We start from the raw sequence: 14,755 nt of genomic DNA on the forward strand, positions 1-14,755 counted from the left end.
AACGTCCACACAAGTCATTTTCTGTCGTCTTACCAACATAAAAAAAATGACTTGAGAGGCTGCGCATTACAAAAAATATGCACATGCGTGTCGATTTAATGAGTGATCAGTGAAAGGGGAAAGTAATCCATTACTTAAATATAGAATTTTTCAAGTGAACGTTTGTACAGATGTGGATGCCACAGCTGCACGTGTAAAGAAGTGTACTGCACACACCACAACATGACACACATGGATTTAGCCTGGCTTTACATACACACATTTCTAATTCCAACTCACTCATAGTCATATTTATAAATGTATGCAGCTCAGAAACCTGCCTTTGTATGCTGGCGCTTGTACTTAATTCCCACCAGTGTCTCTGTGTGGTATTCAGGCAAGCAAAGGCAACACACACTGGTTTTTCCAGAGCAGAAGGAGGAAGCCTTGCAGCAAACGAGACTACCAATGCACATTCCCTCTTGTTCCCTCCCCTGCCTGCTCTGCTCTCCTCTACCACCCCCTCTCCTCTCCTCTCCTCTCCTCTCTGTCTGTCTCTCACTCCAGCAGCACACACTCCTCTGCTGAGTGTGGGGGGATGGGTGCACAGGCTCCAGCTCTCCCTCTCTCACCCTACTAACATTGAACTACACTGGCTGTACAGGGGGAGAAAAAAAGCCTTATCTACCAGACAGAGGATGCATGAACAGTTTCAAAGTCTCCTAACAATTAGAAAAATGGAGCATTTGTCCCCCCCCACCCCCCATCTCTCCTCAGTCAAATGAAGCAGACATTTTTGGCATCCACAGGGTGTGTGCACAGCATTGAACAGGGCTGGTAATGAGAAGTGTGTGTGTGTGTGTGTGTGTTTGAGGGGAGGGAGTTTTTAATCTTAAACAAATAAAATGCATATACGTGACAAGGTTAATGAGGCCTTTAATGGTTCGATTGGGCATTGATTAAAATTCAGGTTTTGAGTATAAGTGGGACACGATTGCCTTTCGGTTTCTCTTCCCTCTCGACACACACACACACAGAAACTGTCTCCCCCCCCCCCCCCCCTCTCTCTCTCTCTCACTCTTTTACACACACACATACACGAGCGCGGGCGCGCACGTACACATACGCACACATCTACCTCTAGGGGGCTTGTAGGGAAAAAAAAAAAAGAGGCAGGAAGTACCAGTGAGAAGGCATACTTGATCACATGTACAAACATCGGAACACAATTTAACATTCTGCCTGACACACCCCCCTAATGCACGGAGGGCAGCGAGCTTTGCAGGCACGAAGCAGTCCACATATAATTTCACAGCCACATCATACCGCACGGGGTTAATGTGATTTCCCACATCAGTGCGAGCTCGCAAAGTGGATCACGCTTTATTTTAGGCGGACTACGACGATGCATGAGAAGTGCGCGCGCGCATGCACGCACGCACACGAAGCCGCATGTTTAATATGTGTGTGTGTGTGTGTGTGTGTGTGTGCGTAAGAGGCGTCGAGGCTGTGTTTCTAATGCTGGAGGTGCATTTAAAATTAAAACTGGGTTTCACAGTAAAGACAGAGTAAGTGGAAAAAACTCCCCAAAGTTAAAGAGAGAGTTTGAGGTGCTTTTACAAAGACAGAGGGTCTTCCATCCCAGAGACCAGACACAGGGCCAGTTGTGCAGAAACAGATTTAATGTAGCTTCCTCTCCCCGCCTGACTTAATTTTTCTGCTCTGGCTGCAGGGAAAAGCCGAAGCAGACTTTCGTGGATCTGGGAGGAGGATTTGAATACACATGTGCCACCTGCTGGACAGAAGGACAGAGCCAACGTACAAGGACTCGCTCTTGGCCAAAGTCATGACAACTTTTGGTGATGTTTTCGATCGGGCTGCGGCTCACGATTACTTTCATTGTCGAAGCGATTAGTTGATCGGTCGATAAAATGTCAGAAAATATGGAAAAAATGTCGATCAGTGTCCCCCAAAGCCCAAGATGACGTCATCAAATGTCTTCTGTCCCCAAAGATGGTCAGTTTGTTGTCAGAGAAAGAAACCAGACATTTTTTTGCCTATTTCTTGGGAATCAAAATAGTTGATTAATTTAATAATTGAGAATTAATTGATTAATTGTTGTAGCTCCAATTTTTAATTCACCTTATCTTTGTCAATAATTGCCCAATGGACATTATACTGTTGTGTTTTTACTAAGGAGCCCAATATTACTTTTGATTTGTGGAATTTTTCCCATTTCACCCAGCACACTTTTTTAATGAACACAAAGCTCTGCTAGTGTCTGATTCTGTTAAAAGAGCACTATCAGTCTGTATTACAGTATTAGGTATTATATTTGTTCAGACACTCAAAACAATTCTTAAATCTCAGGAATCAAATTGAGTGGATATCAAAGGTGCATTATGTAAGAATTGCCCACCTTCAACTCATACTCCCAATGAACAGGGGCAGCATATAACAAGTAACTGCTAACTGCTGCTAACTGTATTCTTTTTATACATCCATTACTGTTGCTACTCTGAGCTTGTTAGCTCAGTTAGCAGTGCAGCAAGCTTGGCTACCAGGGGAGTGTTGGTGTTTACACTGCTAGCACAGGATCTTTGGACTGCTGGAAGAAAAAGGCTTCAGGCCAAGGGCTAGCTGGTTAGCATGCTAACTTCAGTATATATCTCTTCAACATAGTCTTCTTTGACATCATGTCAAAACTGTTATTTCTTCACATTCTGTTGACAATTTTGGACATTTTTGAATGTTTTAAACTAAAATTCTTACATATTGCACCTTTAAGCTGCTCACTATTTGATTTATGCATAAGATTATTACAATTTGTTTCTATAAACATAAAAGATGTAGTGCTCATGTTATTATTTACACACACGCACACACTCAAATTGCACTTGCATCTCTGAGGCACTGCTGACTGTCAAGTTCTATTATATTCTGCTGCATATCAAGGGAAATGTGCTGTCTGTTCTCTGTATCCTCCTGTCAGACATGCTCTTCACTAATATATGCACATGGCAGGAGGGTACGCATGAGGAAAGTCCTCTGTATAATGTTTGCCATGTTAGTTTCAGCAATCATAAAGGGAAAGTAGAGCACATTTTGGGAACTCAATGTATGCAGCATTTATCTAAAATAAGCAGCAAAGAACATCAACATGAATCTTATATTTACAGTTTATCCATTCAGATCGAGAAGACACAAAACAATGTAACTGCAGTCATTTTATTGTTTCAGAATGAATTTGACTGTGTAGACATGCACCCCTGGATGCTTACCATTGTGTTTTTTAAAAAATGGAGGCCATGTTACAAAAAGCCTACATGACGGCCTTTTCATTTAATACATACTAAGAAAACGTATCTGCATAAATTGAAGATTTTTGTTGTCCAGATACAATTAATCACACCGCTCTCATTGATATCAGAAGAAAATCTCTGTATTTACTCCCCTCAGTCGTCCTCTTTGTGATTTTTAAGAGCGATGGTGCAACCTTGAAGCATCTTCAGCACCCAAATTTAGTTCCCATCTCTCTACTGCTTTTATAGAGAGGTTCAGAATTCAGGCCAAGTGAGATGGATGTTGCCAAGACTCCCCTGGTATACTGGTGCTTAAAAGGCAAACTGTTTTGTCCTTTTATTTGGGCTTTTTCAATTTACAGGTCCATCATTTCCTCCTCCACAGACTTTCCACCGGTTTCAACATACCGCTCTTGCACTCCAAGAGTACTGTGGTACTGTTAAGGAAAACATAAATAACACAATTTCAAATATATATTGTAAGATTCAGGTTACTTTGAACATGATTAATCAGAAGTCATTCAAAAAACAAGAGCAGTCAGTATTTCAGCCACCTCCCGTAAATCTTAAGGTTTGATTTTAAATGAGATGAGTCACAGTGAGTCACCAACGTGATTAGGAAAGGATACGAGTGAAACTGGAAGTCTGCCCCCACAGCAGCTGACATCATGGCCTGCAAATTCCTCTCCTCCAGGTCTCCAAAGCAGTAGCCATTGGCCTTGTCCACTGCCCGTAAGACCTGAATCATGCTCTCTTTGTCCTTGAGACAGAAAACAGAAGCATTTGATCAGGGGGTTTTCTCTGTAGAAATTCACCGAAACTCACCAATGATGAAATATTTCCTGGAAAAACTTTCACTGAAACCTTCAAAATGTGCTGTTGAAAGACTAATATACTTCTGTTTTCCAGTTCAGTGTCACAAATCAGTGTTAGAGTTGACATGATTCGTACGTCCCCATTCTCTTTTCCAATTTAATTTTTCCACCAGTCCGATCTGTTGCAACATACATGAAGACTTGGTTTTATCAAGGTTTCGTATTAAATAAAAAAAACACTACACATGAATACAAAGTCAGAAAACCCCAAAGTTCCTCCAGTGCCCAAACATTTAACATTGACATTAACATCTTGTCTTTCTTAAGGTTTTAAGTGTTTTTTTGCCTTTTAAATTAGCTTTAAGCACCATTGGTAACCAAGGTACAGTCAGGGTTCCCACACCTTCTTAAACATCAAATTCAAGGACTTCTCAAGGACTTTCCAGGCCCAATTCCCTCAATGGACTTGGCATGTAATGTATTGTGTTCTTTTTTGTCTAGTGTATTGTATATCTGTATATTGTTATTTGTAATATTACTGTTTCTGTTTCCTGCCTAGAAACTACGGATGTAAAGTAGCATTCTTGCTAATTCTGACATGTTTACATTCTGCTTCTCCCAATCAAATAAATAAAATTAAAAAAAATGAAATAAAATAAAATTCCAGGGCCCAACACTAAATAGTTTGAGACTAAGGCTTGACAATTGTGATGGCAAAGAACTGCGGGAGACATGCTGACAGTAAAACGGCTTACTTGCAGCTTCCCCACAATTGTTGGAGTTGCCCTTTAAATGGGGTAGAAAACAGAAATGCATCAAGGCTGCGTTTTCCCCATCATGGAAACAACTGCACCAACCTGCCATTTGTATAAATTACTAGTCCCATATGAGGTGATGGCACAGCAGTCTAGACTCCTGTCTCTGCGCACACACACACAGGATCATATCAGTCTCCATAAAGAAATAATGTCAGGGAACGAATACAGTGTGCAGACAGCCCACACCCTTTTAACGGTCCGATCCATCTGCAGAAAATTGATCCAGTGTTCAGTTGCAAATGCTAAAAATGATTTATGATTTACCTGTGAAGAGATATCAATACGTGGTGAGTGATTTTTAGGAATTCTTGGAAGGGCGTCTGTTTGGCATAGCCTGTGAATTACTGTGGGAGTTTAACATGTTCAGGCCAGTTCTACTCTGTGTTTTGTGGGTAATTAACCCCTTCATGACTCATCTAGAAAAATATAATGAAGGAATTCTTATAATGCCATCCACTCAACATCTCTCAGCAGCCTTGCGTCATTCCACAGAAAACAAATATAGCATGTCTCAACCACCAGACACAGTAATTAAACTTACTTCAAGGAATTGGTAATAAAACAACCTTCTATATGAACTAACTAAGCAAACAAGACCATCAGCAAGAAGACTATTTCTGCATAATTATTATAGTAATTTTTAAAGCCTTTCACTGGGTCGAATTCCAACGTATCAGGGTCGGATAAGTCATAAAATTCAAACTATTTTTTATGGCCGAGTGCTGAGAGTAACTTGAGGATCCAAAAGTCTGAGGAGAGAAGCTGCTCTGTAGTCTAGCAGCAGTGCATTACAGCGCTGAAACAAAGTTTACTTTGTTTCATCATCGTCATCTTTTGCCCACAGATTAAAAAAAAATCTTTTATGCAGTAGCTGTAAGCATTATTTTCGAATGAAAATAAGTGTTAAATAGATCTGTATTCCAACAATAATCACTGTTAAAGAGTTTTTGGTCAGTAACCAATGACTCTGCTCCCCCTACTCATGCAGTGAAAAGGAAGAGAAATGTATCTGGTCACACATAAGACAGAATACTCCCTAAAGAGATGGTCCCTGCTGCTCAGTGAACACACAGAGAGCAGGATCCTCCTGTTCTGGTACCTACACCGGCAATGACAGAACAGGGAAAACTACCATCTCCAGCGAGGAAAAACACTTGAAGAAAAGAAAAAGGGAAAGAGAGCTGCCTCAAAAAGAAAGAAGAACAAAAGAAGAACAAAGGATTCGTGCATGTGTGGAATTATAACAAAGTTAGGTCGTATTGGTTAGAACATACAACCAGCAGAATAAAATATCGTGAGCCAAAGTCACTGAGGGTCATTCTTAAAAAAACCAAAAAAAACAAGCTATGATACCTGTACATTGAGGGGCACAAAGGAGACGAGGCTGTAATCTTGAATGAGCTCTGCCAATTTTTGATTCAGATGGTGGAATTTTTTAAAGAAGGGATCTGCGGCCAGGTGATCGAGAAGATAGGTCAGGTCCATGACCTCTGTGTAGAAGTCAAGGTTGAAGGCTGTGCAAGAATACAGACGGGAAAAATGTTACCATGTAAATCCATTTCTGAATATGGTATTAAATTTTGTTTGGTAATATTAGTTTTTGTTGAGGTAAAACCCAAAACCTTTAACGTACCCAGTTTGCCATACTGCTCAATCAAGTCCATCTTGGAGAGGACATTGACGTGGGGAAGCTCCACGTGCAGCATGGTGGATAGGGAGGTACACAGCACAGAGATGAACTTCGCTGGGTCAGCGCAGTAATGAGAGTCCACAAGGTGCACTGCTGTCAGCTTGAAGAAGCGAGAAAGTGTAGGAGAACCACAGTCATAAGTAATTCATGCAAGGTAGAATCACTTTAATATCAAGTTATTGTTGGCCATGCTTGATGACTGTGTGTATAAAGCATCAGTTAGAGGAATGACTCACCCAAAAATGAAAATTCAGTCACTATCTACTCACCCTTACGCTGGACATGGAATGTCAGGTGAAGTTTTGTAGTCCACGAAGCTTTTCTGGAGCTTCAGAGCAAAACAGTGTTGCAGCATTCACAAACTTCTTTTGAAATGTAAGAAAAAACATAAAATGGCTCCATACAGCTCATCCAGCATAACCCAAGTCTCTTGAAGCCCCAAGACCCCAAATGTATTTGAAAAGATGTTATTTACACCCTTTTAAAAGCCAAAATCTTCACTGTATGTCCTAAGCTAAAAGCGTTAGCACGCTTCCAGTGAATAGGATTTCCTCGAGAAGCCATTTGATGTTTTTTGGGGGGTTTTTGTCCCCAGCTACTTCAGTTGTTTGGCAGAATGCTACCACACTGTTTTGCTGTAAACGCTGCAGAAAGTTTTAGTGGACTACAAAACTTCCCCCAACTTTGCAGCAACATGAAGTGAGTAGACAATGGCTGAATTGTCATTGTTGGGTTAACTTTTTCTTCAAGGCTCCATTCCCACGCTTGATTGTTTAAAAAGCTCACCCTGAAATTCCACTTGGCCAACTGAGAGAAAATATTCTTTACTGAGCTCTGGTGGGTGTAGAGCTCCACCTGTCCAGGACAGTCAAACAAGAAGTAGCAGTCACTGTGCTGTTTCAGCTTGTTCTCTAACCAGTCCAGATTTGCCTCAACATACTCCATACTGTACAGGAGCCCACCATTGGGCCCAAGCTTCAACCCCTCCATGACATCATCCAGAGTGACCAGCTCGGAGATATCTACCGCACAGGAGTACGGTAGTCCTTCATTGGCTGGGTCCATGTTCACCACAACCACCTTGCGTCCCAAGTGAGTCAAGAACTCCTGCATTCCTTGGCAGTAAGTGGTTTTTCCTGAGCCTGGGGGTCCGATGACCACCTGGCCGAAGCGTAGAGAGGGTTTCACTCCTGACTGACTGGCCATGGTTTCAGTGTGAAGGGGACTGAGGATCACATTAGACGGGACCAGGATGTCAGAGGGGCTACATGTGTTGTCCTACACAGGGTGTCAGCATCCAGGTGTGTACCTGACGGGGTCACATCAGATAATATGGTGAAGTTTTGCCTTTTCGTGGATAACTACTAGCAAAAGCAACATCTCATCTCGAAACAGTGATTGTTAACGTTATACTCAGGTAACATTAACTAGCTAAGTTAGTTAAATGAACTGCTTATTTAACTGCAACACGTAGCTCATGAAAAGTTTGTGACAAAAGAAAAGTGTAATTAACACTAGCTGCAATTTCTGTTACGCCACTGTGAGCTAATATTTCTAAAAGTAATAACTACTGATGGATAATTACCGTCTGCCGCCGTTTTGTTTGCATGCGTACAACGGCTGCTAGCTAACCGGCTAACCTGCGCCAAAGTACATCCGGGTTATGTAACTGACGTGTCAAAATAAAAGCACTGTTTTTTTTTCCATTTCACGAGTCACTACACGTAACCTTAGAGCTCACCGTGTCTGTGAGGGTACTTCATACATTATTTCGACCTTTTGATAAATCATTAATACTTTCCATACAAATATGAGGCATTTACATAGAGAGACAACTTTTTGCGCAATAGTGACTCAGCAGTTTCAGATATTACATAAATATAACAAAAAGGTAAAACACAAAATCCGCACAAGTGGAATGAAAGGTTGGAAAAATGTTTTTAATATCACAGTCAGACAAATAATGAGTAAAAATCACATAAAATAATAGTCTTTTCTTTAAGGTCATCTTCGTGGTCCAATGGTGCCACCTGGCTGCCAGCCTCTGTACTTCATACTGGTGCTAGGTTGACGTCTCAGCAATGTGTCACCTCCATCAATATTTTTGGGTTTATCGTACACTGTGGAAATATGAAAATCTTTTTTGGCCTTTTTTGCTGAGTGTAACAACAGCTTCTCTCCATGATACCTGCAGAAAAGAAATTGTATTAGGAGCGCATAAAATAACACTCAAGAAAAACCTGCAAGCAATTAAATTTAGTTGATTCGGTCTTTTGTGTTCATACGCACCCAAAGCCTCTTTTGCAATTAGGGTGTTGGCCCTCGCTCTCAAGAGCGTCAGGAATTCCAACCTGACTGTGTCCCAACCCTTCACCATCCTTCCAGCCCTGCTTTTCCATCACACGACGACCAAAGCCCTAGAAAGAAAGAATAAAAAACATTCGAAATGTGCTCATAAAGGCTATGGTAGAAAACACAGCAGTCAAATTATAAACCACCTCCATACCTTAGTGAACCTCTCGAAGCTGCCAATAGACTGACTGTGTCCAGATCTATCTTCAAGACCCTCCCTCAGCCTTTTCTCGTATCGCATTCGGACAGAGTCACGGGCATCCATGTCACCTCCATCTGTGAGTGGAAGAGATGGGTTTAAGAAAATCGGACTCGCAGAAATAATTCACAGTTTGGTTCCCTTCATCAGTCACAGTTTGAAAATAAACTTGAGTTACCTTTATCATAGTAAACACTCATGTCAACATCCCAGTCGTCTGCCGTTTGTTCATCGAAATCTAAAAAAAGGACAGAAGGAGACATAAATGTAATCAATAGTTAAAGTCATAGTGACAATCATATACATGTTCTTTTAATGGATTTAGATCATAATAAAGTCTGCACAGTCATGACATGAGGTTGGGAAATGTATCAACCTTCATCCTTTAATGTAGACTGGAATTTAGTTTTGTGGTTAACACAATATGATAACTTAAGATGTGATTATGTATAAACATATATCATGAAATACCAGCTTCTTCTGGCAAGCGTGGAAAACTGTATGATTAATGGTTTTGCTGCATACCTCCTTCCTCCTCCTGCCAGTACTGGGCGTCTGTGTAGAAAACCAGACCTGAGCCGCCCTTCTCCCACTTCAACTCGATCTCCTCCTCATACAGCCTCTCTTTGCTTCGCTCCTGACTCGTTACATCATCATGCAAAGCTTCATGGCGCTCCCACTCCTCACACCAGTCATCATCCTACAACCAACAAGATTAATAATTGAAAAACCACAGTGATGACAATTCACACATCCCTGTATCACAATGCATTTATGTGTAAAATACAAAAAAATATAAATGGATTTCAACCCACGTCATCTGCATTTGACTGTGCATCCTCCTCCTCTTCTTTCTGTGGCTCATCAGGTTCTGTTGTTTCTCTGTCATCAGCTAATTTTCTTTGTCCTGACGGTGGAGCAGCCAAAGTGCCTGGTCCTGATATTTCATGTCCAGCAGCTGTTAATACAGTCTCTTCCGTGGCTGGAAGTGTCCAACTGTTGCGATACTGAAAAGGTACATTGCCGTAACGGCGATTGGAGCTAGTCTTTGGGAAGGTGAGGCCCAACTTTCGTATGAGGCGTGGAGGCAACCGACAGGACTGGATGAGCTGTAGGAACACTTTCACCGGTGTGCCCACGTTTCCATTCTGCATCAGAGCAGGTGGATTCAGCTCAGATAAGGTTTTGAGGTCAGCCTCTGTGAAACGCTCTGTTAAGGACACCCGGTGGCGCTGCTCGTGCTTTGTTTTATACGGGAAGGACCCATCATCTGAAAGAATAAAAAAAAAAAAAAATTAAATGTATGAACAGTGATAACACTTCATGTCACAATTAGAAAGGAAAAAGACAAGAATTTACAGGTATAAACAGTAATACCTAGATGAAGAAACCATGACACACATGACATAATCCCTACACACTTTATCTAAGAGGAGGTTTCCATTTAGAAGGAGTTTCATTAAAAAACAAACATATTATTTTTTATAATTTTTCTTAATTTACTGTTTGAGTCACTTATGACAGAAAGAAATCAGGAATTCGGTCCATACTAGAGCTGCAACTAATGAATATTTTCATTGTCGATTAATTTGTCAGTTATTTTCTCAACTAATCAATCACTAGTTTGGTCTATAAAATGATATAAAAATGGTGAAAAATTGTGAGCAGTGTTCCCAAAGCCAAATATGATGTCCTTAAATGTCTTCTTTTGTCCACAAGCCAAAGATATTCAGTTTACTGTCATAGATTGGTAAAGAAAGCAGAAAACATTCACAACAAAAGCTGGAATCAGAGAATTTGGGCTCTTTTTTTATTTCTTCTTCTTTTTTTTCTTAAAAAAAAGTGCTCAAACTGAGTAATCGATTATCAAAATAGTTGGCAATTAATTTAACAGGTTACAACTCATCAACTCATTGATGCAGCTCTATTTTCAATAAGCAACTTCACAAACACAAAGTGACATTTGCACTTCTTTTATTTATACAATTACTAACTATAAGGAACAGCGAAGTGACCAAGTGGGGCGGTTTAATGATAATTTGGCTTCTGATAACTTGCGAAGGGCATTCTTCCTTATTGTTGAAGTACCCCGCAAGAATCACATTTAAAAAAGTTAATTTTAACAAAGCAACAAAATCCAAGATATCCTGACTGTGAATCATTTGATTGACACAAGCTCCCAAAACACTTGACCCTACACTTCCCATAATGCAACCAAGTACATAACCCTAGTTTGTTATGCAAACCCAGACCTCAACTATTCAGTTTTTTAGTTACCCATCTTATTTTTTAAAGCTTAATAAAGCTCCCTGCAGAGCCACAGAAGACAGTCCATCATAAAAGAGGTACAGGCTGAGTGGTAACGTCATTGTCACGTCACTTGTACTGACCACTGTGTAAACTCGGCGGAGTGCCCCTTTAATCTGGCACAGCATAGTTCAAACACAGACTAAACGAGGGGTGATCTCTTCTTTTTTGTCCCCGGGCTCAAGTTAGGTTGACTGATAGTAGACTGACAGGCACATTTAGAGAAGCACCCATCACTTACCTTTGTCATCTGAAACTTTGACTCTTTTGATAACACAACGTCTAGCCAGCCAGTTCCCCTTCGAGTTGATCCAGTGTTTCCCCGCATACATCCTGACGAGTCTGTCCGCTTCTTTCTCACGAACAGAGACGATGCAGCAGCACGTCTTCACCGTCTGTTTCTTCACAGAGCCGTTTGTTGTGTCTTGGTCAGTCTCCGGGGATTTGGAGCTGCCCTCTTCGCCGTCACCACACGGTGTGTTTTCGGTCCGCTCGGACTCCCTGAGGACCTCCGGCCGGTGTCGGTAGTGAAAACATTGAAAAGCGCCGCTTTCTATGAACTGACTGAAATAATTCCTCAGGTCCGCTGAGCGAAATGCTTCAGGGATGTTGGTAATGGCAAAATACACAGGAGAGCCGTCTTCAGAGTCCGCCATGATTGTTTTTTCCCTGGACGGAAAGCGTCATCAGAACGACATTCTGAAATGACGTCAGATCCGCCTCTGGAGACACGCCCCTTCCGGCTTCATTCATGGGACCTTATTTCGGATTAAAACATGAAATGGAAGTGAGTCAAGAGAAACGAATAATTGTTTAATCCCATGAATCACATGTATGATGTTTGTCGATTAAAAAGATAATTTCCAACTCAAGAAAGTCGCAGTTTGTCATAAATAAAGTAAAATATCATCTAGTTTTGTGTTAAACCGTTCAGTGAACGTCATCATCTACCTCAACCCATGACCTCAACACACATCACCGACACCAACATGGCCGCCAACTCTGACACAGATAAAAGTATAAACGAAGGTGAAAATCACAATAAAACTAACCATAATGACAACTGACGTTAAGTGAAAAGGAGAGTTCTCACTGAAAAGGGCAAAAGACAAAAGTCTTTCACACGACTGCATTTGTTTAAACTCTTTCAGCAAGACAGCCAAGAAATGTGTTCAGTCAGAGTTCATTAACCCCGAGGCTAACTCCTCCTCTGGCCTTCAACTCAGCTTTTATCGTTGTGTTTTGATAGTAACTAGCAGTAAAACTAGACCTGGGTCCAGACACTCTGACATCACTTTACACATCATATTACAAACTGATTGTGCATTAGTCATAGCTACTTTAGGCTGTGGAAACTCATGCTTATCCTCAAGCATGTCATATACGTATGCCATACAGACTTCACAGACATGATTATACAGGTAAGTCAGAAAATTTGATCTTATATTTAAGGTTCATGATCCAATGAGATCAGTGCTTGTGGAAGTGAATGAACTAGAATTGTACTCATACTACCGCCAAGGCCCAACAGTCCCCTTTAATTCAATCAAGCCTAATCCAATATTAAACTTGATAGCCCTGAATCACTATAATTTAAACCATCCAACTGCTTGACCATGATTTCAGCACACCAGATCTAGGATCCACATCAAATTGAATTCACCTATAGATACCAGCTACCTGAATATGCCTGATTATTTTCATCAAGATTCATTCATTATTCCCTGAGAAATTAACGAAATCGCAAAAACACCCTTTCTCACAATGTTAAAGAAAGTGAGAAAAAATTCCTAGAACCGTCCCTTTATCTGGATCCCCACCAAAACTTAGTGGGGTCTATTCTGGGCCAAGACCCATCCTCCATCCAAGTTTCAAGGAAAGCCATTCAGTTGTTTTTGTGTAATCCTGCTGACAAACCAACCAACAAACAAACAAACAAACATGAGTGACAACATAACTTTCTTTGCGGAGGTAATTAAACTGTCTTGCAGATATATCACACATCCTAGAGCCTGGCTAAATATCTGTCATTGCAGGAAAATAAAAAATAAAAAAATAAATTGAAATAACATGGAAGAGAAGTCATCTTTCCACAGACTTAATAAAATACTGTTACACCTAGTCACAAAAAGCACCATAATGAGTCATTACACTGGAGTATTTGGCCTTTGGAACTTTTATAAAATGAAGACAATTAAACTTTAGGTTTCAGTTTTGTTTGTGGTATGTTTATACCTCAAATTGTGGGATATAAAAATATTTTTTACAAAATCCTTCCTTCTACTGAACTTTTCAAATGGGTCAGTGTGTCTTAACAAGAGGCAGCCGTAGATGAACTTTGCCTCACTACAGTACAGTGTAAAAAGCAGTATCCAAGTTTAGCATTATGTTAGTTTAGTATGTGTGCTTTTCTAGGTACTACTGGGTCAACACTACAGTACAGCCTGGCAGTGCAGTATGTCATTGCAAAAATCCATATCATTTGAAGAGAGGACCTGCATTACAAACCAAAAAATATATTCTGGTGTAGAGAGCAGGAATATCTCTAACAGCTGATAGTCTAAAAGTAAGAAAACACTCAGAAAACAGTCAAAACAGAATTTAATCTATAAGATCAAACATTGTCCAAAGCAATCATTGCGTATAATATTTGAGCCATTCGAAACTGTTAATCACTTTCTTTAATAACCACATTTTATTTTAAGTGTTGCTGAAATGTTTGACACTTTATGGAAATTACATATAATCCAACAAAACATGACAACAGTGCACTAAATAAAAGTTACCAGATAACACATTCAAGCTAACAAAAAATCATTAGTACACGTTTGATTACAACATTTAAAGGACAATTCTGTCAACATGTAATCTAAATGTGTACGTTAATAAAATAATACGTTTAACCAACTTTTCTGGTGCCGACTAGTGTTGGTATCAACTCATAATCGAACAGTAGTTTCAATTTGTTCAAGTTGTATCATTACATTTTTTCATCATTTTTTCCGCAATTTATGATTTTTTGTTGTTGACAAGAACGTCTGAAAAGGTTTAATAACATACAGCTTGTAATTTAATGGTGAACCTGAAAGAACGATGTCTAAAAATGTGAACTGAATTCCATCAATTTGAATTCCAGAATAATCAAATGATTTCCTGAGGAGTGAAATGACCCCACAGTGTTAAAACATCACTGTCACCTTAGGGTTGATGAACCTGTGCTGTATTAGCAGTGGGTCAAGGTCAAGTGTCATGTACTGTACCAGACATGGTGTCCATCACACACTGAGAGTTCA

At 40.3% G+C, this 14,755-nt stretch overlaps 2 protein-coding genes across 2 annotated transcripts; both read right to left on the bottom strand.

The window, feature by feature from the left end:
* Positions 1-3,193: 3,193 nt before the first annotated feature.
* Positions 3,194-8,265, bottom strand: gpn2 (GPN-loop GTPase 2). Its single transcript, XM_084357975.1, has 6 exons — positions 8,190-8,265; positions 7,391-7,913; positions 6,548-6,704; positions 6,268-6,428; positions 3,911-4,041; positions 3,194-3,710 (listed from the first exon to the last, which is right to left on the bottom strand). Exons 2-6 carry the CDS (start codon positions 7,808-7,810, stop codon positions 3,638-3,640), a joined length of 942 nt encoding a protein of 313 aa, XP_084214101.1. The 5' UTR covers positions 7,811-7,913; positions 8,190-8,265; the 3' UTR covers positions 3,194-3,637.
* Positions 8,266-8,523: 258 nt separating this feature from the next.
* Positions 8,524-12,132, bottom strand: gpatch3 (G patch domain containing 3). The gene is made up of 7 exons (XM_084356354.1): positions 11,704-12,132; positions 9,971-10,425; positions 9,681-9,855; positions 9,334-9,393; positions 9,111-9,232; positions 8,894-9,021; positions 8,524-8,792 (listed from the first exon to the last, which is right to left on the bottom strand). The coding sequence occupies exons 1-7, from the start codon at positions 12,116-12,118 to the stop codon at positions 8,609-8,611; spliced, it is 1,539 nt and encodes a 512-aa protein (XP_084212480.1). The 5' UTR covers positions 12,119-12,132; the 3' UTR covers positions 8,524-8,608.
* Positions 12,133-14,755: the final 2,623 nt, after the last annotated feature.

Source organism: Pagrus pagrus (assembly GCF_965226575.1).
Source record: "Pagrus pagrus genome assembly, chromosome: 7".
NCBI classification, from domain to species: domain Eukaryota; kingdom Metazoa; phylum Chordata; class Actinopteri; order Spariformes; family Sparidae; genus Pagrus; species Pagrus pagrus.